This window comes from Genypterus blacodes, unplaced genomic scaffold (genome assembly GCF_046128005.1).
Source record: "Genypterus blacodes isolate CSIRO-AG114 ecotype Tasmania unplaced genomic scaffold, CSIRO-AGI_Gbla_v1 ptg000031l_1, whole genome shotgun sequence".
In the NCBI taxonomy this organism is placed as follows: Eukaryota; Metazoa; Chordata; class Actinopteri; order Ophidiiformes; family Ophidiidae; genus Genypterus; species Genypterus blacodes.
The window spans coordinates 467909-483979 of NW_027466844.1; the positions used below are offsets into that span (position 1 = coordinate 467909).

General features: G+C 44.4%; 3 protein-coding genes across 3 annotated transcripts; 2 read left to right on the plus strand and 1 right to left on the minus strand.

The window, feature by feature from the left end:
* The first annotated feature begins 3130 nt into the window (after window positions 1-3130).
* On the plus strand, window positions 3131-5345 carry LOC142994992 (uncharacterized). The gene is made up of 3 exons (XM_076145865.1): window positions 3131-3574; window positions 3672-3785; window positions 4105-5345. Exons 1-3 carry the CDS (start codon window positions 3212-3214, stop codon window positions 4999-5001), a joined length of 1374 nt encoding a protein of 457 aa, XP_076001980.1. The 5' UTR covers window positions 3131-3211; the 3' UTR covers window positions 5002-5345.
* An 841-nt stretch (window positions 5346-6186) lies between these two features.
* Window positions 6187-11312, plus strand: LOC142994994 (F-box only protein 30-like). The gene is made up of 3 exons (XM_076145870.1): window positions 6187-6314; window positions 7650-9749; window positions 9924-11312. The coding sequence occupies exons 2-3, from the start codon at window positions 7710-7712 to the stop codon at window positions 10131-10133; spliced, it is 2250 nt and encodes a 749-aa protein (XP_076001985.1). The 5' UTR covers window positions 6187-6314; window positions 7650-7709; the 3' UTR covers window positions 10134-11312.
* A 201-nt stretch (window positions 11313-11513) lies between these two features.
* Window positions 11514-15530, minus strand: LOC142994998 (polyunsaturated fatty acid lipoxygenase ALOX15B-like). The gene is made up of 14 exons (XM_076145874.1): window positions 15384-15530; window positions 14728-14932; window positions 14489-14570; window positions 14277-14399; window positions 13928-14031; window positions 13680-13852; window positions 13450-13593; window positions 13152-13355; window positions 12971-13057; window positions 12704-12870; window positions 12454-12575; window positions 12228-12328; window positions 11875-12045; window positions 11514-11788 (listed from the first exon to the last, which is right to left on the minus strand). The coding sequence occupies exons 1-14, from the start codon at window positions 15528-15530 to the stop codon at window positions 11609-11611; spliced, it is 2010 nt and encodes a 669-aa protein (XP_076001989.1). The 3' UTR covers window positions 11514-11608.
* Between the last annotated feature and the right edge of the window lie 541 nt (window positions 15531-16071).

The following is a 16071-nucleotide window of genomic DNA, read 5'->3' on the forward strand; positions in this document are numbered from 1 at the left end:
TGAATCACAACTTACTTGTATCCTTGAAACATGTCGGGTGCCTCCGTCTGTTTTCTGTAGCGCGTGGTCTTCAGTATTACTTGAGTTTCTCTCTCTCTCTCTCTCTCTCTCTCTCTCTCTCTTTCTCTCTCTCTCTCTCTCTCTCTCTCTCCTTCTCTCTCTCTCTCTCTCTCTCTCTCTCTCTCTCCCTCCCTCTCAGCCTCTCTCTCTCTCTCTTCCTCCCTCCCCCTCTGTCTCTCTCTCTCTCTCGCTCTTTTTTTGCCTCTCTCTCCCTCTGCCCCCCCACCCCCACTCACTCTCTCTCTCTCTTTCTCATCGCCTGTTCTATGTTCCTCAATATACCTGCCAGTTTTGTGGGGAACTACAAAACAAACAAACAAAGTAATATATCTGCAGACCTAAATCCACAGCGTATGCAGGGTGTTGATTACCTCCTAATTAGATACACAATAAAGGAGCTAAAAGAGCCATGTAGAGGTAAAAGCTTACTAATGTCCATTGTATCCATCAATATACACCATTGGAAGTGTGTGTGTGTGTCAGAAAGAGAATGGGGGGTGGGGGTAAAAAACGACAGAGGAGATTAGGCATGGATGTCAAAGCTATCTGAGTTGCATGAGAGCCCAGTAACCGAGGGGGGCGAAATGGATTTTGGACAGACAAGCACTAACAGCAAGCAGACAGAAGCTTGAGAATTATCAGCAGAACGGCGGAAAACCAGTTTATGTCACATGGAAACATGTCAACTTGAGCGTGACGTCAAACTCTGCTCTTTCCTCGAGTTTACTTATATCCAGGCCTGTAACTGACAGTGGAGGTTTTTTTTCAGCACCATGGACAGCGCAGTGATGATACGGCGCCTTCTAGCGGTGAAGATATTCTTGACACTCCCTTTCTCTCTTATTCATTGATTTTAAGTTTAAATTGTCATTTCATTGATTCCTTGAAGATGCCAGCTGGAGAGTAATTCATCATTTGGCCAATTTATAGATTTTTAAAACAACTTCGCCCCCAAGTGGTTAGTTGAAATGAATTGAATGCCAAATTATTTAATACCATCCCCACAAGTTCCATTCCATTTTATTCTATTCAAAGACGTAACCCAGTCAGTCCCAGGGGGGCCTTGAGGTTTATGTGGTCAGTTTCTGCAGGATCAATCACAAATTAACTTATAGAGAAGCCACCATGACACTTCCACTGCTGGTACCCTGGGGCTTTTGGGGACTAGCATCTGATATTGAACCTGACTAAAAGTGACATGTTTGAGAGAAAGAGAAAGAGAGAGAGACTACTTTGATGCTGGAGCCTGCTGGGCCATGCTGTAGGGGAAATGGCGACAGCGGTGGGTTTATTTTAGGTTCGCAGTCTGGAGTGTTTTGACTCATGGGTTTCCAGCAATGACTTCAAGCATTTAGCTATTGTCAACCAATTACACATGTATTTGTCATTTGTCATCAACCCAGTGTCAAAATCACACTATTAATCTTTATCAAAATGGAAAGGAATAATATATGGGTGTGCCATGATGTTCTATGGTTTTGGAGTGTTTCTCATATTCTAAAGAGTGACACTCAACGTCACAATCTTGACTCAAAGTTATGAAAAATTGGTGACTCTATTAAGGAGAAATTGTATATTTCTTTGTCCCAGAAAATCTCCAACAATCAATTCCTTTGCGGAATGATTTTTCACACTTTGCCCTGGTTTTATGGTGCTGCAGTGAATCAGGAAACCAAGCTATTCAGCTCTCATAGTTCTCCAATGCATTCATCTGCTTTGGCAGGGAGAATGCCGTTTATCAAAGAAATAGACAAACACAATCGACAAGGGGTCTCTTTAAGGAGGCATCTCAGGACTGCACAGCTCTCTTAGGAAGAGAGTAGGAAGTTAGAACACTGTCACTCGTCAGATCAGGCAATGACAGTAAAACAGATTACTATGCTATTTCCTGCTGTGTGAATTTGGTTTATTTTTTTGGGATGAAATTATTGCCTTATATATTCAAGTGTGAATATCCCCAGGCATGATTTAAATGCTAACCAAATTCACCATCCTTACAGTCTTCCACAAAGGCCCCATACTGTTATTTTCACGTGCTGAATATTGCCCCCTGTAATCCGATCAACTGAATCTAATGCGCGGTGGAATACCGAAAATAAAGTGGCTGCTGAACCGAAGCGAAAAAATGGCAAAGGTTGTACAACAGTGACATCTCCTGGATTTTACTGGTTTCTGCAGGTATGGACACATTAGGGTGGATCCGTGTGAGTGAATATTCAAGTAAAGAGTGGAAAATCGTGATTGAGTCATTCTACAAAAATGGTGGAAGTGCTGTCACTTACTTTTGCAGTCACCAAAATACTTGACGTTGACCTAATACTCACATTCATTATATATGTTGAATAAATAAAGACTGTCTTTGCAATGGTACTAAATAAATACATAAATAAAAATAAATATATTAAAAAATGCAATTTATTTAAAATGCCAAGTTCAAGGAATTGTCTTGTCACTTTGATCATACATGGAAGTGGAGCCTATAGTTTTCATTTAAAACACTTTTTTTTTCATGAATTAAAGCTCATTCACATTTACATAACATTACATACATTAAATACAACACTGAAATGGTAAAAAAAAAAAAAAGCTAATTATTATTAATAATATCAAATAAATATCAGTTACGTCATTGGTGTTACTGCTACACAAAACACTTTTATTTTGTAATAATGTACTGACTCTGAAGTACTTCCTGGAACAAGAGGTCATTTGGAGAAGTGCAGTGGACAAAAGCATAAGGTAAGTCAGATACTTCTTACTTTGTTTGTTTAAAGTGTAATTTTATCTTCGAATTTTAGGTGAAGCTTTCAAGTCTGTCATTTGTGTTACTCATTTCATAGCCCTAGGGGTGAAAGTTTGAACAAAAAAATGTATTACATTAAAGAGTTACATGATTTTGATATTGACTGAAGACATGTGGTCTGACACATGGCAGCCATTTTGTTCAAATTGTAGTGTTTTCTCCAAATTGTCACTGGTGTTACCGTCACTTGTATTACTCTTCTTCCTGGTAACATCAGTAACGTTCCTATATAAATGAGCTTTTCTATACAAAAGCTGCAAAAAGACATTAGGTGGAGAAATAAAGTGTAGCCTGTATGTTTTAATTATTGTCTATTGTTATTGTTATTCTATTTTACTCTTGTCAGGTATGGCAAAAGTGAGTGCCGCTGAAAAGCAAAGATTATACAGGCAGCGGAGAGATGCAGACCCTTCAAGTAGGGCAGAGTACTTGGCAAAACGGCGTCAGGGTTATGTCAATGACATCCTGACCCAAAAGAGGAAGAAAGTAGGAGATCTAAGTAAAAGGGAAAAGAGAGCTCAGAGAAAGGTGTGGCGTGTTAACCAAGCAAGACACAGACATCTGGTGAGACCAGTACAGGCAGTCTTGTCCTCCTCAGGGACAGCATCTGCAGCCTTCATGAGGAAGAGAGTCACTTCGTCTCCAGTGACCAACTCCATGCTGGCAGCTCCTAAAAGGCTGCTGGATAAAGCTCTGTTACACAGGGCGAAGGTAACCACACGCACTGGAGAAACTAAATACTGTTGCCTTTTTTTTTTTTTACATTCATCTTTTCCACTATCAAGACACTGAAAGATGTGTTTTGCAGTCAGTCCACCAGGTAGCGTCATTGCTGAGGAGAGAGCACTCTACTGTCCAAGGTGTTGATTTAAGTGGAGCAATGCCTCAACAGCCTCAAACCTATGACCTGACCACTGAGAAGGTGAGCAAATATTAAAGACAAATGTGACCCAAATACAGATTAAGAAAAAGAACCGTTAATAACTTCAGACCTGGGAAATTCAGTTTCTAAATCACAGTTATGCAGTTATCACATGAATCTGAAATTTGTCTTTTGGGGCTTTGGTGCCTTGCTCACGGGCGGGGCTCATGGGAGGCAACTCTCCAGCTGAGAGAGTAAACCCCCCATTATTTTCAATCATTTATTTGCTATCTTAGTGCTGTAGCAGTAGTAGTAGTAGTAGTTGTTGTTGTAGTCCACTTTGTCACTAACTGTCTGATCATTGTCATAATGTTGTCAGACTGTTATCGGCAACAAGCCAGGAGGATCCAGCTTCCCTAAGCGATTCCTCACACAGAGACCAGTACTGTCAGTGCGTTCCCTTCAACCTCCACCTCGGGTTGGCATTCGTCTTCCCCCGGCACCTCTAACGTCGTCAGTTGGTGCCGCCATCCGCCTACAGACCACAGGGGGCCAAGTCACTGCCCATAGCGAGGGGAACCCAAGCCCACAACAGGCAGTCCACGACGCAGGAGGGAGAGGTGGGCTTCAGGAGCAGATTCAGAGTCTTGAATCTGAGGTGCGCAACCTTGGCCAGGCAGTGAAGATGCTTGTGGAGCACCAAAGCCGTCTAGAGAGAGAGCAGGCGCAGCAGACTCACATTCAGAAGCAGATCCTTGGCACTCTACAGTCCTTGGCCTCCAAACTGGGGCCATGTAGGAATCAGCAGCAGCATAACAAAACTCCATCACCCTCAGCATCTACCTCCTTCAGCCAAGATACCTTTAACTACAGTCAAGGCAGATACACTCAGTGCAGCCAAACACAGCCCAGCTACAACTCCATGGAGAGTCTGGAATATGTAGAGGCCTTTAAAGTGCCGGGACTCAGCCCCACCAGCATGAACGGCTTCCCACCGTGTAGCAGTGCGGAGAGCCTCACACTCACTCACACTCCGCCTCAGTCACAACCTTACGCAACTGCATACACACAGCAACACACTCAAACACTCATTTCATCATACACGCAGCCCTACGTCTCCACATACAGCCCGTCACACTCTCAGTCATTCAGGGGCTCAGAGAGTAAACATCCTGATTTCTCAGGCAGTCTGCAGGACTGCAGCTTTTCCAGCCAGCCGGCGTTGAACGCCACACACATGCCACAGGACCAACAAGTCAACGTTATCAAAGAGTAAGCACCTTAGAGGGCTTCAGATTCCACATATGCCTTGGTGTCTAAGGTGTTTTGGGACCAGAAGGGCTTTGTTTCATTTTTGTAAAGATTCCCTTTGGCGCAGTCACCTTTCCTTTTCTAATAACATATAGACAAATGTAGCATTTTTTTTCATTAGATAACTTATTCACAAATTGTATTTTAACAGAACACAAACGGCAATAGATACATGTACTATAGAATACTATAGGAACAACGTGGTAATGGGTCGTCGTAACTATAGCAACAGTTATGTACACTGTGTTGTGAAAATCTGTGTTTCTGTTTATTGTGCTTTTTTTTCATATATATCTCTGACTAATTGAATCCACATAAATAAAGAGATGGCTGTCGTCCCAAACATGTTAACTCTGTGCTTGTGCTCATGTGATCATTCCAGTATTCTCCCTCTTGTTTGAAGACAGCAGCATCTTTGTAGCTTGTATTTAAATAGCTACTGACAAAAAAATACACACATTTAAAAAGAGAGGTTGTTTCGAATGAGATTGATATATATTAATTACCTAAACCAAAAACAAAAAAAGTCAACAGCAATGTAGAGTGTACTCAAAGGGTTAATAGTTATGAAGCGCATGGTACTATGGTCTTAATGGAAGGTAAAAGAATGATACAGGTGCAAAGTCAGTTTCATAAAAATACAAAGCAATGCCTGATTGAAAGAGATCCTGTGAGTGGAACGTTTTCAGGATCTCGATCAATCCTCGTCATTCCACATTTTTGTTATCATATTCAAATCCACAACCATAGACAATAGAACTAACTGATGACATTGGAGATAGCATAGCTAACTAGCCGCATGGTGTTAAAGGCTTTATCTGAAAAGGAGAAAAGATGGGCTTTTAATGGATGAATCGCCAAGTTATAAATACAAGCACTAACTTAAATACGTTTATAACCGAGTGATCAAAACTGTATATACTGGGGCGTCGAAGGTCGATGTGCCACATATTATGACATTTGTCTTACAAAGGACCAAAAACGACCAAAGGCACGTTGAAAGCGGTGCCAATTTGGTTTAGCTGTCTTATCAATAGGACTTTAACGATCTGTACATTTGAGCATTTGCTTGGTTGTGCGTTGTTCACTTGAATTGTGAGAAGTATGAGCTGTGTGGGTGGACTTGAACGCAACGCAAGATCGTGATACACAACGTCACGGCGGAGAGCAATGGGAGATGTAGCTAGCTATCATTGGCAGTTTTGTTCACAGAGTTGTATTTTTGATACAATTATTAAGTCAGACGTCTCTTATTTTCTCTTCTAACACAGCGTCAAGGTAAGAATGTACTACACGTGACCCCCATGTTGTCTTAAAAAAGTTGTTGTCGGGGAGGTTCAACTCCGAGCTCACTAGCTAACATTAGCCAGTGTAGGGGATTTAGGAGTGACCGCGTTAACTGGTGACTAGCCGGAATGCATCGACAAGCTGCTTTAGCCGGCTGCTGTTGAACACAGAAATAAGTTCTCACGGGCGCGGTCGTGAAACATTTTCAACATTGGAAATAAGACAATAAATTAGCGACTGCGAAGAACTGTTTCGTTAAATAAAACACAATGAGGCATATGAGGGGACAACTACGTTTGTTTGTCAACATCTGCCGTCACAACCGGCATATCCCGACTGCAGTCACCAGTTAACCTGGTCACTAATTATGTCACACCACCGGTAAGCTATCTTATAATTGTTAGCACAAACAAGTTCATTTGGCAACTAAAGAGTGAGAAACAAACTGGCTCGTTTGCAGAAATGTGCAACCTGCTAGTAACGGAAGCTACTCGTGTTGTTGTCAGTATTTTGCCAAACTTCGAACAATACTTCAACGTAATGTAACACATGAACAGTAGCTTGTCTCGGACATACATGCGCATTAGTTTGGATACTCAACACAAGCGAGCCACCCTAATGAACTGCTTGAAGGGAGCATTTTATGTACACACACTCACACACACGCCTGGTTACCGTTACTGTTTGTGCATAAGCCAGTACATGTTGCACAAACCTAATTATAAGGGCAAAAGATGAACACGATCATTAGTAATTCATAAGGTTCCCATTATTCTGAAATGTATATTTTAGTGGCCAATAAATGTGACATCATTGCTGTACTTCATTTTTGATGACATCACTGTTTGTTATTGGATGATGCTATTGCTGATATATGGCATCACCTTATATGTCCGATGACATCACTCTTTTACATTGGACATCAGGTTGTTAGTTGGTGGCTGTAGAGTGATACTGTTGTGAGCCACACATTAGAACACACATTAGAATGTCCAGTTGAACGCACACTTGACTTTGTGATCTTATGTTTTGCACGATACAAAGGGAAGTTACCTCATCTCATCCTGCACCTTTTGCCGGGCTTACCAAAGAAGTGACATGTACGCCGACGAGAACAATATTGATGTGTGTGTGTGTTTCTACGGTTGTCCGAAGTGTGAAAATGTTGCTGCTGTTTTCTTAATGTTGATGTTACTGTTCCCTCTTTGTTGTGTGTCCATTGTGACTGATTTGATTAAAGCAGCTTTTGTGTTTGGCTCAAGATTATTAAGTTTGAACTGTTTTCTTGTAGAACATACACTGACATGTGCTCTCCTTCTGTTGCAGCGTTGTGGATCGCCTCACAGCCACGGTCACTGTCCGCTTTCCACCCCCTCCGCTTTGAAGATGGAGGAGAACCATGAGCACTGTGTGTCCTGTGTCAACCACAGATGCATGGTCAGACCTAAACCAGGCATCTCTTGTGATCTCATCAGCTGTCCTCTGGTGTGCGGGGCTGCATTCCATTCCTGTAAACTTGATGAACACCACCTTCTCTGTCAGCTGGAGAGGGTCCCCTGCCTCAACAGCGGCTACGGCTGTCCTGCAACACTTGTTCGGAATCAAATGTCCGCACATCTCGTGGTGTGTCCAGCCGGGGCCGTTTGCTGCACTATGGAGTGGAACAGATGGCCCGTTCGCTGTCTGGACTATACTTCCTATGAGAACCTGAGCCGGGGCATTGAAGAGGTAGAGCAGCTGGACATGGCACTCGCCCTTCAGGACCAACGCACGTTAATCGAGTCCCTCAAGGTGATTGCGATGGCTCCCACCAAAGAGAGAGAGTCACTTGTCTCGGGTAGCGCAGACAAAAGGACAACAGACTCAGCCGGGCCTACGGCTGACTCTGAGGCCTCCAGCCTCGAGCCGCCCATGCAGTTGTCATCTGCATATGAGCCACTACCACCCACACCAGGCTCAGCAAAGGAGAAGATTGCCAGTGGAATTAATGGGTTGAAGGAGGAGCACTTTAGTAGACTTTATGAGGCCACGGTTGAGACGGCGAGAAGCTTAGCTGCTGCTTTAGACATTTTCAGCAGTGCCGGCGCCTCCGACAGCACGAACAGAGGAGCTGTGGAGCGAGAGAATGGACTCAACAGCAACAACAGGGAGCTGCAAAATGGACTGCAAGACGAAACCCCCTCAGCCAACGACGGTTTAGATGTTGAAAGTTCGACACAGCACAGCGTTTGTCACAGCTGTTTGAGCGGACACGGGGCTCAGGAAGCACAAGGACAACAGGTTTTAAACACAACCAATGGACCGCTCTCAAGACCTAGAAGGACCTCTGTGGATCCTGCCGGTCCCATCGCGGGCCAACTTCACATAAATGCCGGCGTTTCACAGGAAGCACCGCCCTCTCCGATGTCGTCTCCGCTGCCCGTCACCCCGGCTGTGGCACAGAGAGCCGGACACGTCATCCTGGAAGACAGGGGCCTTGTGCTGCTAGAAAACTGGGCGCCTGAACAAAGATTCCCAAACTTCCAGTTACACAGGGACCAGGGTCATTGCTCCCTACTGAGCGGCCAAAGACGTTCCATCCCCGATAATTCATCGCACAGACCGCGACCCAAAATGGAGGACAAGGCAGTGGACACCATGGACCTGGAGCAGGAGGACGACCCCATGGGTCTTGGAGAGATCGATCTGATCACGGCAGCTCTGTTCTTCTGTTTAGAGGAGTCCAGAGAGTGTCGAAGGATCTCCGACACCATCTACGTGGACGGCTACCACGTCGACTTTGGTACGCAGACGTTCACTTTCCCGGCGGCCATCTTGGTAACCAACACCAGAGTGGGCGACATGGCCTCTGCGTCCGCCTGCGACCACGCCGCCCCCCAGCTCTCCTACCCCAGCCCTTACCGCACGCTGCGCCTCGGCCTGGTCCTGGAGGCTTTGGAAGTGGAGGCGGTCCCACATAACCGCTACCAGCACACGTTCCCCTTCATCTGCGGTCAGTCTTTACGCCGGGACCAGTTCTCTTCCCACTTCACAAACGTCCACGGTGATATTCACGCCGGTCTGAACGGCTGGATGGAGCACCGCTGCCCCCTGGCGTACTACGGCTGCACCTTCTCCCAGCGCAGGTTTTACCCGTCCACTCAGGGGTCCAAGGTCGTTCACGACCGGCACCTCAGGTCTTTTGGAGTTCAGCCATGTCCGGTGTCACAACTGCCGAGCGCCTCTGAGACGGACCACTTCAGTCGGCTCCCCTTTGAGATACTTTGGCACATAGCCGGCTTCCTGGACAGCTTCAGCCTGTGTCAGCTGTCAGTGGTGTCCCGGACCATGAGGGAGGTGTGTGCCAGTCTCCTCCAGACCAGGGGCATCGTGGAGCTGCAGTGGGAGCGGAGGCAATACCCTGTCTCATGGCAGGTCAAAAACAAAGTGAGTAAATACTAAATTGTCTGATTGTCCGGTCAGCTCACTTCTCAGATATAAGACTTGTAGTTGTAGGAGCTGTTGCAGAATGGGTGAAGCGCTTAAGTTGAGGTAATTGTGATCGTGGACGTGTGAGCTCTAGCTTGTTTATTCCATCTCTGTTTCTTTTGCCCGGTGCAGGTGTGGAGATTCAGCACTGCCTTCAGCCCTGTGACTTCATGGGGCTTCACTGATCTCCCCAGCATGTCAAACCATCTGAAGAAGTGCCACTACAACACAGCGGAGCACAGCACCGATCCCGTGCCTCTCCCCGTCATGTGCACGGCGCGGGACGGACACTCGCTCCACCGAGCCCTGCGTCACGTCAACACTCGGCCCGAACAGGCCTAACACGTCACAGCCGCACCACAAGTCACTGTGGAATTTAAAGCAGGACAGTGTCGCTTTTAGAGCCCCCTAGCCTGTGTTGTTGTGAATTGCATCCATTCAGTCAGCAACAAACCTCAGCCATGACGAATAGAGACACAGAAACACACCCTTGGCCTGTAGCAGCTGTACGTAAGAAGCGTGTTTGGGACTAAAAGAAAAGGCGAGACCAAGAGAAACGCAGACTGAACGGATGCAGTTAACAGTAACACATTAGGGGGCGCCAAAAACTACACGTCGCAAGTGAGTTTATTCTTTTTCTGTTTATACAAAAAGCTCCTGCGTACAGGAGTGGAAAGAGAAGCCTTAATGAAACCATATTTGATACAGTGGAGGAATAAAGATGCATTTACACTTGCATGGGTTTGTGCTGAACACGTGCTCCTATTCTTGTATAATACAGTATATTTTCTTGAAGAGAAATACACATAATAGATTTGTTTTTCTGTAATGTACTGATATATCTTCACAGTCTTGCCTTCCAGTATAGCCATGGGGAAAGTGTTTCTATGTAACACGAGTTATGATTGCACTTTACACGAGGTAATGCTAATCCCTCATTTTTAATCTGTAAACTGTTTTATTCCAAATGGTCTTCTCACCTTTCCAGCCCGCCCCCTGTAGATTTGGTTATCCTGTTTGCAAACTAGACTCAGGAGAAGTCTGTTGTTGTTGTCTGGGTTTGGATATTGTGAAGGTCGGGACCACAAATCATTACAGGAGGAGAGTCACGTGAAGACGGCACATGTGATCTGGCACCGTTTAATAAAGTATTTAAAAGCCAGTGCGCCCTCTTAAAGCATACAATTATTCTTTGGCTCTTTAACAACAGTAAAAGTCTTGTTTGTTTCTTACACTAATCACAGCCACACTTGAAATATTTGTATCTTCAGTCAAAGCTGTTCCGGTTTCCCACAGTATTGATGGGCTGCTGAATGCATCGATCTGCATGAGTCAGTATTGACAGCACACGGATGCAACACCTGGAGTCTGGAGCCGCACACGTTTGCTTGTAAAGGGTCTCAAGCATGGTGTACACAACAATCTCTGCAAAGTAGCTCTACTGTAGATTAAGTGACTTGGCTTTCCAGATTGTTGATTGAAATGTTTTGGGCTGTAGTCACGTATAAGCAAATAAATGGATGAGTCAATCATTGCTGAGGTATTAAGTTTCTTTGCAAAAGCAGCGATGCAGGCGGTGATGTCAACACGTGATACTGAGTCAGGATCAGTCAAAGTAACACCACTAGTAGCCTAATGAACTGATACTGATTGTATAGTCATTCTACAATACCACATTTCTTGTTTTGCCCACCATTAAAAGTACAGTAGATGTACAAATGAGTTATTTATTTTCAGGATAAGCCATTAGTTTACAGGAAAGGGATCAGTGCTTTTGTAGCCGACAGAGACAGAACATGCCGTAGTGGAATAAAGTGTCAAATAGTTACGCTGTTCTCGATTTCTGTTGGATTCAAATAGTTGTAAGGAAGCTCAAGCTCTAGGTTCCTTTTGGTGATCATCGCGCTGAGGGAGGACAGCTCAGCTTGAAAATCCTCGATCATCTGTTGGACGGCGGGTTCTTCAAAATGCCGGTCAGGGTAAGATCCCAGAGGAACCTGACAAAGACAAGAGGCGGAGTGTCGTGAGGAAACGGTTGATAGTCCAACTCCTGTGGCACTTTTGACGCAAAGTTCAAACTTACAAAGTCGTCGTACTTCTTGCTGAGCAACCACAATATCAACACCTGTTTTGATGTCACCGACTTGTTTGGCAGAGTCTTCAGAATGGTCTCCATGCTGGACTGTCCCTTGGTCACTGGGGGAGGTTGGGACAGGAGCAGTGACCCGTTGGGGATCCATCCCAGATAATCAATCTATAGCAAATACACAACAACCACAACAACAGCTAATTGTATTCAGATATCCACATGCCTGACTGAAATCAAAACGGAAAGGAACTTTTATGAACTCGGCCCTGTAGCATTTGGACTTGGGAGGCCAGATGTCCTATTAGGGGTCATGTGTCAACTCGGTGTTAATTATTCAACACGCTCACCTGTCCATAGTTAAGAGAGGTATGGTGAGCCGAGGCCGTGTAGATCACCAAGGTGACGAACTTGATCACCTCTTCCACAGTTTGAAAGCGTTCAGGCATTCCTTTTAAGAGCGATTTTGTTAAAAATGCACAAAACATGAATAAAGAATCACATCCCGATATAAACAACAGACTGGAAACTAAACTACGGTTTAGTTTCCTTCAAAACATAACACAACTCAGACACCTGTGTCACGATTTCCCAGAAATCCAAAGGTGAAGATCTCGTGAATCCATTGCTGGAGCTCGAAATCCATGACCACTTCATAGTTAGATGGATAGTAGTACGCTACAACTGCCGTGACAAAGCTGAGGTCAAAACAAGAAGGAAACCACAGTTAACCAATACAAAAGCCGATTTCCCTCCATATTGTGCTCCTTATTTACCGAGCAAGGACAATAAGATACCTGATCAGGGTTGGTTTTCAGTCTCTCACCTGTTGATGATGCTCCACAGCCTCATTGCATCATCCCTGAAGTAGTAGTTTGGGATAGACTCCAGTCCTCGAGCCGCGATGTTCTCAGGCAGACAGAGGGAGCTGTAGGTCACTTCAGAGAGCGTCCTCCTTTGGAGCTCGTCCAACCCGGGCTCGTCAAGTGACAGCTTAGAAAAGAGAGCGCCAACGTTTGGAACAAAGAGCTTCAACTATGTAAAATATGATCAAAACAAAGGGTTTTTACGATGGAAAGGACTCGAGTCATACCACATTCAATATTTTACCATTCCCTTGAATGGCGGGACGGACAAGGAGGTTAACTTGGAGGGTACTTCGATGGTGTGGGATCAGAAGCTACGTATGAAGAAGGAAGAAGACAGGCTGAGGCAAAAAGATGGAATGACATGGTTCACTTGTGACACTGCAGCACCAAACGTAAACACCCTACCTTGTGCAGTGGATGAATCAGAGGGAGGTTGCGCAACGTGGCCACTGTATAGACCTCTGGCGTTAGATGAGCGAGCAGTAAATGCTGGACAATTTCGTGATCGATAGCGTGCACATTCTTCACAAACAGCTGGGCCAGCAGCCAGTCAGACTCGGTGTCGCTAGGCAGAAAAACAGGGTTGTTCTCCGAGGGCTGCTGACCCAGCTGAAGAGGCGGGCAAGATTTGGAATTTGCAGAGGCAGATCACAAGGATAAGGACACAAGTTGAATTAATCGTTTTAGAAGATAAAATAGGGACCTGAATGGCAATGGGCAGCAGTTTCTTCTCCGGATTCAGGTAGAGCAGGCAGAGAGCAGCAGTCACATTAAGTGGCTTCCCACCTATAACCTTCGTAGACAGACCTTCCATGTTCTTGTAGTCACAAATGAATATGTTGCCCTTCTGTGGAGTAGAAATGACAAACGTAAAGCAGTTGGGATGAAAGGTAAGGCACATGTCGGGCGTGGATCACTGCAGAGGGACCATACTTCCATTTCTGCTTTCAAAGTACTTCCATTGGCCAGAAAAGGCTTCACCATCTCCTCTGCGACAGCAAAGTTGGATGGAAGCTTCGAGCAGCGGCGGATGACATAGGGGTTGCCGCCATTCAGAAACTGGTAGCCAAAAAATTCATCATCCTTCCAGTGCTCAGAGACGTAATCTGGGACACAATAACGCAATTCAAGTTGTGTACAGAGAGATTCAATTAGATCAGGTCACCATACCACGGGAATACCTAAAATGGGCGTCTTTTCGAACCAAAACACCTCTTTTATAGCCTCAAAGCTTTCCCACTGCTCCTCAGCATCCAGCAGGCCTTTCAGTCTGAGCTCAGCTTCTCTACAGAGGCAAAGATGAGAAGAAATACAGTATATATGAGTTTATCCCTGCATTGCACTTACGCTTGGCTAGATGTGACAAATCGGATCATCGTGCAGATTGGATTGTAATCCAATCCCAATGTGCCCTGTGAGCATTTACACCTTGTGCTTTTTGGTGATCCAGATACAAGATATGCAGAGGAAAATCTAAAGTTGTTCATGTTAAATGTAAAAACCGCCTCAATGTGAGTTTGTAGTACTTACGCTTCTTTGTTGGTAAATGCAAATTCAAAGGATTTGGAGAAGGAGTATCTCAGCTCTGTGGGAAGGGCTGTTGGATTTCTGATACCTATGGTGTATGGCAGTCCTCCTTTGAATTCATCCCATCTATGGACCAAAGACAGAAAGTTAAGAACTCAAAAGTTGTGAATGAAAGATCCAGAAGAAGAATCCACGGGAATTCATTGCATACTCACTGGTACACGTCTTTCTGAAAAGCCAATTCTTTGGTCCGATGGTCTAACAGTGTAGGATGATCGTCCTCAAAAGGCTTTGTTGCTTTGAGGATAAACAAAAACATATAAATAATAATAAATGTAATTAATTGTCAAGTGCAGATGCAATGAAACCAGATTTTAATATACAAATATTAGTGCAGCTGTAACATAATGGTTAAACAGTGCAGTGACTGTAAAACAAATAATAAAACGCTGACCTCTCCCTCCTCTGAGCACCACACGTTCACCCCTGGACACCCATCTGTGACAGGGGAAAAGGAGAACATCCTCCTTAGGCACCGTCACCACGATCGTGGAGCAAAACCACTCAGTTTCAGGCAGTTCATGGTAAGGGTCTCTCTCCAGCTTGAGCAGGAGGAGACACCCGAGAGAGAAGAGCGTCGTCACCGTGAAGTTTCCTGTCTGGAGTTGAATTAGCACATAAAGAACATTAAACACAGAATCAAGGCCTGAAATGATGGACTCAGCATTTAGACTGAAACATCAACATTCAGATACTTAATACAAAACACTATAAATCTAAGCACATAACAGAACCACGCAGCAGCTGAAATGTCCCAATGTGTGTCCAAATTATTACTGTTTGCGAATCATTTCCATTTCAACTAACAAACCATTTCTATTGATTTTAATTTGGATTTTACAGTCAGCTGGTCAGATATAAAGGCACTCAGTGCTTCAAATACCAGCAGTGGATCACTTCCTACATGTTGAGAACCACTGACTGAGAATTGTCTAATATGCCTCAGTGAAAGCAGCCTGATATGTAGCATTCAAAGTACCAACCAATGAGGAACTAAAATAATGCATTGAAAGATAAAAGACTAGACTTGTTACAATATTTGCAACTCACCTGTCCAATTTTAAAATCCAGTCCAAAACTGCTCAGTTCAGTGCGTTCAGACCGCCTCTCAGTTCCAATTAGAGTCACGTGGAGGTTACCAAACATGCCTGCATGATGCATGCTCCCAGTGCTCACCTCTAGGGAGAACACAGACATTGTGCCAAGCTACAACAGTGTTATTTACAAATGAAAGAACGCATTAATTGAAGTTACAGCTCTGTCAAACCTGATATGTGGTATTAAATATGAACAAACCGTGTGGTAAACAGGTGGCAGACCCTCTGTGGTTGTTTTGGTACGGCTTAAGTTATTTGAAATCAGCCCCAGGTGTTGGATATTCCCTGATTATGACACCAAACTGCAGTTCACCTTCACGCTTGTCCCAAAACAGACAATCCTGAAGTCCCAGAAATGTAGATGTTTGATTCTACTTTGATTAGCAGCTAAATCATGAGGAATATGTGAAGTCACTGTCTTGTCACCTCGTCTGTCATGTTTGATTATGTTTTGTCTTTGGTTATTGTGGAGTATTTGTTCACTGCCATTCACACACTGACGGCAGGAGCACAGCATGAGCATGTGGAGCAGTTGGGTTAGGGTCAATATGGGTATGATTCAATGACCTTTTGATGATTTCATCTTATTTTCAAAAAGATAACGTAAGTACTAATAAAGAATTAGAACTAATAAATAAATA

Coding starts and splice junctions, on each gene's coding strand:
- LOC142994998 (XM_076145874.1), bottom strand. CDS start 15,530: ATGTCTGTGTTCTCCCTAGAGGTGAGCACTGGGAGCATGCATCATGCA. Junction 14,933..15,383: donor TGGATTTTAAAATTGGACAG/GTGAGTTGCAAA, acceptor ATTCAACTCCAG/ACAGGAAACTTCACGGTGAC. Junction 13,356..13,449: donor TGCTGCCCATTGCCATTCAG/GTCCCTATTTTA, acceptor CCGCCTCTTCAG/CTGGGTCAGCAGCCCTCGGA.
- LOC142994992 (XM_076145865.1), top strand. CDS start 3,212: ATGGCAAAAGTGAGTGCCGCTGAAAAGCAAAGATTATACAGGCAGCGG. Junction 3,575..3,671: donor CTCTGTTACACAGGGCGAAG/GTAACCACACGC, acceptor TGTGTTTTGCAG/TCAGTCCACCAGGTAGCGTC. Junction 3,786..4,104: donor ATGACCTGACCACTGAGAAG/GTGAGCAAATAT, acceptor TAATGTTGTCAG/ACTGTTATCGGCAACAAGCC.
- LOC142994994 (XM_076145870.1), top strand. CDS start 7,710: ATGGAGGAGAACCATGAGCACTGTGTGTCCTGTGTCAACCACAGATGC. Junction 9,750..9,923: donor CATGGCAGGTCAAAAACAAA/GTGAGTAAATAC, acceptor TGCCCGGTGCAG/GTGTGGAGATTCAGCACTGC.